This window comes from Anopheles merus, chromosome 2L (assembly GCF_017562075.2).
Source record: "Anopheles merus strain MAF chromosome 2L, AmerM5.1, whole genome shotgun sequence".
Classification (NCBI taxonomy): domain Eukaryota; kingdom Metazoa; phylum Arthropoda; class Insecta; order Diptera; family Culicidae; genus Anopheles; species Anopheles merus.
Window position 1 is genome coordinate 25,464,866 of NC_054083.1, and position 7,182 is coordinate 25,472,047.

The 7,182-nt window shown below is 49.4% G+C and overlaps 2 protein-coding genes across 14 annotated transcripts in view; one reads left to right on the plus strand and one right to left on the minus strand.

The window, feature by feature from the left end:
- The window catches only part of LOC121592595 (tyrosine-protein kinase receptor torso), a 38,002-nt gene extending 32,587 nt beyond the window's left edge, over positions 1-5,415 (plus strand). For all 13 annotated transcript variants that reach the window (XM_041914203.1, XM_041914199.1, XM_041914202.1 and 10 more), the window contains 11 exons: positions 287-521; positions 598-677; positions 765-933; positions 1,028-1,209; positions 1,287-1,562; positions 1,645-1,909; positions 3,157-3,992; positions 4,074-4,168; positions 4,246-4,503; positions 4,596-4,745; positions 5,045-5,415. In XM_041914203.1, coding sequence (XP_041770137.1) covers positions 287-521; positions 598-677; positions 765-933; positions 1,028-1,209; positions 1,287-1,562; positions 1,645-1,909; positions 3,157-3,992; positions 4,074-4,168; positions 4,246-4,503; positions 4,596-4,745; positions 5,045-5,096 — 2,598 coding nt within the window. In that variant the 3' untranslated portion in view covers positions 5,097-5,415. The remainder of the gene's footprint in view (positions 1-286; positions 522-597; positions 678-764; positions 934-1,027; positions 1,210-1,286; positions 1,563-1,644; positions 1,910-3,156; positions 3,993-4,073; positions 4,169-4,245; positions 4,504-4,595; positions 4,746-5,044) is intronic.
- A 19-nt stretch (positions 5,416-5,434) lies between these two features.
- LOC121592602 (dolichyl-diphosphooligosaccharide--protein glycosyltransferase subunit 4) lies at positions 5,435-7,046 on the minus strand. The gene is made up of 3 exons (XM_041914221.1): positions 6,934-7,046; positions 6,069-6,197; positions 5,435-5,764 (listed from the first exon to the last, which is right to left on the minus strand). Exons 2-3 carry the CDS (start codon positions 6,167-6,169, stop codon positions 5,731-5,733), a joined length of 135 nt encoding a protein of 44 aa, XP_041770155.1. The 5' UTR covers positions 6,170-6,197; positions 6,934-7,046; the 3' UTR covers positions 5,435-5,730.
- Positions 7,047-7,182: the final 136 nt, after the last annotated feature.

Genomic DNA, 7,182 nt, shown 5'->3' on the forward strand with positions numbered 1-7,182 from the left:
AAGCAACGGGGTTGGCTGGCGGTGAAGCGTTTGCCACCACGAACGCACCAACACACCCGCGTTGTTGCGGTGGTGCTGCGTTGCGAAGCGTTTACATTACGTTACCCCTGACAACGGCGCGCTGCGCGAAGAATGTGCCCCACGTGTTTGGCTCCGTTTACTTCGACTCAGAATTGGAATTTCTGATCGATTGATTCACGATCGCGCTTGGAAGCTGTATTGTAAAGGAATTTGTGTGTGTGTTTTTTTTTTAATTGTTCCTCTTTTCCCCCTCCTTTCCTGGCAGAGCAATGCATCGCTGGTGAAGATCGAGAACCTTGCGCCGAACAGGCGGTACAACGTGACGGCCACCATGCTGACGTCCGAGTACGAGTACTACTACGTCGAGAAGCACCAGTACCGGACGCTGCCGCACGACTACATGCCCGGCATCGTTACCGACATCATGGTGGAGCGGTTCGAGACTAACGCGCGGGACAGCCGGCTGGTCGATGCCGTCATCTCCTGGACGCCAGCGAAAGGTAGGTATTGCTGGGCCACCCCCGATGCCTTCACCCGATTTCCGCTTTTCACGGGTTTCCCTCCTTCGACTTGTAGACAGGACCTGCCACTACGAGATCGTCTGCCATGCCAGCTATTCGCCCGATTTTCTGCTCAAACCGATCGACGTGCAGCAGGTAAGGCACGGGGAGGATGCTCCAGCTTGGCTAGAAGATAATTTATAACACAAACTACTGCTTTAATTTTACCCTCAATTCACCCAGTCGGAAGTGCTGTACAAGTACACGATCAAAGCGTTGAAGCTGAGCGCTAATTATATGATTGCAGTGCGGTCGAAGAACACGCAGAACGCGATGCGCGAAAGCCAACTGCACTGGCAGTCGTTCCACACGCCGAGCTGTACCAACCATACGAATGGTACACAGGTTTGCGGTAAGCATCGAAAGTTCACAACAAACAGCCAGGACAGCTGACCGAAAACCTTAAAAATTGCTTCTCTCCTTCGAAATATTGATTTTCTCTCTAGCGCCGGAACCTATCACGAATGTACGGGTGACGCAGGTCCCACTGTACGGCGACCACTATCAGCTCAACATCAGCTGGGACCGGCCCACGATCGCACCCGACTCCTACGTGGTGAAGGTGTTCGATCTGCACAATCCCGAAACGGAAGAGCCGGGCAATTCTGTGACGAAAAATCTAACCGGGGTAGGGTAGTGAAGTGCCTCACTAGCTGGAGTTGGAGATATTCAAGCAATGCTCTGTTCCTAATTTTCTGTTCGCAGGATGCCGTTGGAGTGTTGATAGAATCGTTCGAAATGTTTGGACCACACTTTGAGGTGCTGGTGGCCGCCTACTCCAGGGTCGGCGTGTCGTCGGAAAATACCATCAAAGCGCTTCAAATTGGGCGCGTTAGCTCGGAATCCTGGATACGGACGAAGCTGGTGTTCATCATACTGACGCCGGTGCTGATGATCGGGCTGTTGAAGATATCCATCTCCCTCATCTGCCGGCGACGGGCAAAGCTGAAGCGGTACGAGGAACGGTGCGAGTACTTCAAGGTTTGTGTGTTCATCGTGTGTTGGATGAAATTCAAAGCAGTAGCCTCAAAAGGGTGCCTCATTCATACAATCCTTTATACAGGAACTGGAGCAAAAGGCACCGGTCGATCCGAGCACGGAGTTTGAGCCGACGTCCAAGCAGATGCAGGATCTGCTTGCCACCAGCCACCCGTTCTCGCCCGACCTGATTGCCCCGATCAACGACGAGCTGGAGATCGAGATGGAGCACATCAAGCTGCACGACATGCTGGGCGAGGGTGCGTTCGGGCTGGTGCGCAAGGGCGTACTGCAGCGGACCGGTGACGATGGCGAACCGGCCCAACCGGTAGCGGTAAAGATGCTGAAAGGTAAGTTCGTTTGTCAATTATTTATTCTGGCCTTTATGGCGGACGTCTACAGAACCTACAGGGGTTTTGCGGGCTGTAGCGGTTCCTCCATTATCCTTCCCTCAAAGTTTCTTTCTGAGCATCTTCCGCTCTAACACATCTAAAGAGATTGTTTGTCCAATTTGTACAATGTTCCATTTGTGTAGCTCACAGGCGTATGTGATAGGTTATAGTTATACTTACTGTTATGTTTGTACTTTTGTACTTAAATATTTTATTACACTCGTACAACATACAAAATAAATAAGATACACAATACACAATACACTTTAAAATAATACGTGCAGTGGCCGCGCACCACCCGCACCGAGCGCCCCTGCCGAGAGCTCCTGCTCGATCGGCTCGCAAACACACTCTGCTCGGCGCTCGGCACACACTAAGTCTTGCGCGCTTAGTGTGTGCGACAGTGTGCGTGTACACACTGTCGTCCCCCTGGACGTTGACCGGTGGCAGCGCAACTGCCACGGCAAGTCCAGGGGTCGGCACGGCTGCCCACAACACTTACTTACTTACTTATCCGGCGATACAACCGCATTGGTATAGGTTATAGGTTCTTTGAGATGAACTACTTCCTCCAGCTATAGAATGGCCGATTGGAAGCCAGCATCTTTGCGTGCAATTCAGTTTTTATGCAGCTATCTGAGCTGACCCGAGATAGATGACATCCCTGAGGACATTCACCTATTCGTACGTCACCTCTAAATAGGTCTTGATAGTATGAAGTCACTTGTCCGAAGTTCTCTGCCGCCTGCTCATTCTCTTGGAAGGCTTTTGCAACATGGAATATCCACAGACCAGTGACGCCTACATAATCAACGTATGCCAGGATTTGGGTTTACTTGTTGAAGAAGGTTCCCAAAGTCTCCGCCTTGAAGCATTGGATGGTCCTCTCTAGCACCAAATTGAATTGGAGACAGCCAAGTCCAGACCCTTACCCCGAGGCAAGAATTTTCAGCATTCAAGTCAATCCTAAAGGTTAACGATCCATATAGTTATTACAGTCCAACCTGGCTTCCTGCTTGTATGGGGGGTAGATGATGCTAAGATCACAATCGTAAGGCATCGACTCATTATCCCAAGATTTTGAAGTCAAATTTGCAAATATTTAGCTTTTATTTATTGATTGTTTTTCTCTCTTTCTCTTTCTCTCTCTCTCTATCTCTCTCTCTCTCTCTTTCTTACTCATTCTCTCTACGCCCCCTGCTAAGAATGTCCACGGGTGGAAGACATCCTCGAGTTTCGGCGCGAGATGGAGGTCATGAAGTCGGTCGGCACCCATCCCCACATCGTCGGCATAGTCGGCCACTGTACGAAGAATGTGCGCAAGATGATGCTGCTCACCGAGTACTGCGGCCGGGGCAATTTGCTCAACTATTTGCGCCTCCAGTGGCAACGACTATTGCGCCAGAACCGTACCACCGGTACGCGGTCGATTGGTGGCACCTCTGGCACAAACATCACAGCAACACTACCATCACCGCCACCACCGCCACCACCACCACCGACCAGGTCGTTGGAGATGGCCGAACACGAATGCTTAACGCCCTCGCTCGATAACAACAAAATGCCCGAGAACGTGTTCAACTTTGACACCTCGTTCGTGAACGATAAGAAATCGCTGACGTACAAAAACATCTCCGACCACCGGCAGACACTGCTGGGGGTAGCGTTCGGGCTGGCCGGCGGCAGTGATGGTAGTAGTGCCCGCTCCCGATCGCCCCAAATCATCGAAAACAAGCTGTACCCACTGTTCAGCGACGAAAGCGACGGTGACGAAACGGCCCAACTGGCGCACTGTACAAATGCATGCAAAAATGCGGTAGAAATTGTCGAAGGAACGTGGGAGGTGGGTGAGGACGTGAAGGGAAGTGTGCGGATTAAGCCGTGCAGCTGCCACGGCGCGCCCGTCGATTCGACCCTAACGAACAATACGGTCGAGAATCGGTGGTATCAGAGCTGCTCGCCACAGTCGGAGGAGGACGAGGATCCGCTACCGAACAGTGGCCAGCTGTTGGAATTTTCGCGCCAAATTGCACTTGGGATGGTAAGTGGGAGGCCCACCATTTAAACGGAGACCTAACGATTAATGCCGAATGGTTTGTGCCCTCCCGTTTACCGTGTCTAGGAATTTCTCGCCCGCAACAAGGTGGTGCATCGTGACCTGGCCGCCCGGAACGTGCTGGTGTGTGATAGTAATACGGTTAAGATAGCTGATTTCGGGTAAGTTGGCGTAATATGCGGTCTGTGTGAAACACATTTTTACCTGCTCCCTCCATGCCACTTTACCATTCCGACAGACTGAGCCGCGATATTTACCAGGAAAATCTGTACCGCAAAACGAGCAACGGCAAGCTGCCGATCAAGTGGCTCGCGCTCGAATCGATGACACACCAGGTCTACACGTCCCAGAGCGATGTCTGGTCGTACGGGATCCTGCTGTACGAGATCTGCACCCTCGGGGGCAGCCCGTACCCGGCAATATCGACCAACCGGTTGCTTCGCTATCTCGAGAGCGGTTACCGCATGGAGCGGCCGAAAAGCTGCAGCGAGCTGCTGTGAGAAAACTGCACTGCAACGAAACAGCCAGTATGAATTGTACCAAATTAAATACCTTCCCTGTTCTTCTTCACTCTCTACACACACATAGGTACGATTTAATGTATTCCTGCTGGAATTTGCATCCCGGCGAGCGGCCCACGTTCAGCAAGATTGTGCACACGGTCGAGCAGCTGCAGGCAAGGGACACCGCAAACGATCCGGTCGTAATTGACCTGAGCGCAATTGTTGATAGCCATTGGTAGGTTGCACGTGCGCAGTCACCCTCCGAGGGGGTGTGATGGCAATGAGATGAATTTCCAAGAATTTGGCCACTGTTGAAAGCTCGATTGATAATGAAGCGAACGTAATCGTATCATTACGATTGAATAATTTCTTCGATTTACCGAGTCCTAAACGCCTCCCTGGAAGCACATCTGCAACGAAGATGAAAATTGTAATTAATCTCTTTCCGGTTGTGTTCTCACTCTTTTTCCTTTCTCTCTCTCTCTCTCTCTCTCTCTCTCTCTCTCTCTCTCTCTCTCTCACTATTTTTTACAGTACAAAAAATACTACCGAGGAAAATTCATACTTAAAACCGGTGGAGTATTAGACCTGATGCAACTGACGGGGCAGTGGAAAATAGAGACCAACGTGGATTTGCATCCCGATGGACACTGTAATGTGACGACAACAACGAAACGTGTGGAGCGCACATCCAATCCCGCATGAGCACACGTGACGCGCGGTTGGTACGATTTTTACCTACCCTTCCGCCAGACACACAGCGAAGGAGTAGGGTGGGCGAACAAGATAGAGAGAAAGAGAGAACCGTTCGCGGAACCGTATATTTTAAAACAGATTGTATAGGATTATAATGTTTTTTTTTCTCTGACGCTCTTTTTGGATGAAATATATTTTTAAACAAAATCTGTAATGCCACGTGTGGTGTACTCTTCGAACCGAATGTTCCGGGTGTGTGGTAAGGAGATTTTATTTGTTCTGTTGTCCTTCATGCAGCGAAGGAGCAGGAAAAGGTGACAAATAATTGTTTATAGCAATTGCACATTTTGCGACACGTTTTTGCTTGCTGCTTGGGGAGGAGGGTGTTGTTGTCCCTTTGCGTTTGTGGTAGGGTGGTTCTGTCCACCCCCTCCGAAATGCCCCATCATCATTGCATCAGGAGAGGAGGGGAGAGAATCAGATGGATGGTTGGCTGCAGCGGTACAGGATTAGGTAGGAATGCTTCATTTGTGTCTCGATCCGGGACCACCTCGCATGCTGCACTCGGCACATGCAAATGCGCACACACGTGTGTGCCCCCGCCCAGCAGAGCATCATGTGTTTCGGTTTTCCGACAAATTCCAGTCGGAATCGTTATCGTCAGCAGGTCGGTTGAGTTGTGCGTTGGATGCAATGGGGAAGCGGCAGATGGATTGGAAAAAGAAAAGAATGCAAAATGAAGATAGTTCAATTAGTGCCCATTGCTCAATAATTGGCCTCACTGGCACATTCACTTGCGAGTGGGCTGGTGGGTGTATGTGGGTGGGGTTTTGCAGTTGAATTGGGCCGCTTTTTTACATACCTTCCCATGTTGGCGTTTATGTAGTGGAATGCGACGACCAGCAGGAAGAGAAACACCCCGAGAACGTTGCAGAACACGGCCAGCTGCACATCGGAAATCATGTTGGCTTGGTGTGGTGGGTTGATGTGTCTGTGAGAAGGAAAGAGATGCGGGATTAGAGCAGGGTCGGTACAAATCGGTCATCGATAGATGGCAGTGTGCTTTAACCGCAACAGCATTTCATTACATAGGCTGCACGTAATGTGCCGAATTCTATGTTGCGATGCGGCATGGCTTGTTGAAAATAGGCTATTGAGATATTTACGCATTGCGGACCAACTTTTGTGCCTTTACCCACACCAAACTGAAATGGTTTAGAGCTAATCAGTGGCTGATTGCACTAATACGTTTTTCGAGCTGCTACCATTTCGTCGGAATGAGTTCGGAATGTTTCATGCGACGGTGTGACGGTTCAAGTGGAAATAACGTACATTAAACATTGATGAATTCTTTGTCTGCGTTCTTCGTATCGGTGCGGTGCGTTTCATCCGATTAACCTAATCCATTGCCAGTTCATTCGAAATATACCAATTAATTATCCAGAAAGGAATGTTAGGTTGAATCAATCTTAACTGTCTGGTAAATAAATGTGAATGAAGTAGAGTAAGCAATGAACTATGTGTAAATTTCACACGGCATTGGAATATTTATTCTTTACACCATGTACGCCGACCGGTAAGAAGGTACACGTCACAGCATATCCATCCCACGGCATAGAAAGTTTCTTTGTTATTGCGCATGTTATTGCATTCGCCCTAATGATTTCTACCAACAGGGCACACCGTCCATGTAAAACGACACAAGTTAAAGTAAGAAAACAACTTACGTGCGTTGAAAAATGGTCCAAAAATGCTTTACAAAAGCAAGACACGGCAGCGCAAAACACTGTTGAGAAAATTTATAAACAATCTCCGCTTTTTTTTAGTGACAACTGGAACTTGGAAACGTCATCGCCCTTTTGCACGTACTTTGACGTTTCGCTTTGGCGCTGGCAGGCGCGTCAAGAATGGCAGGTACACAGAACGAACGCGTGGATGACAAATGAACTGTTTGATTTGCGTAAAACAATTTGTAA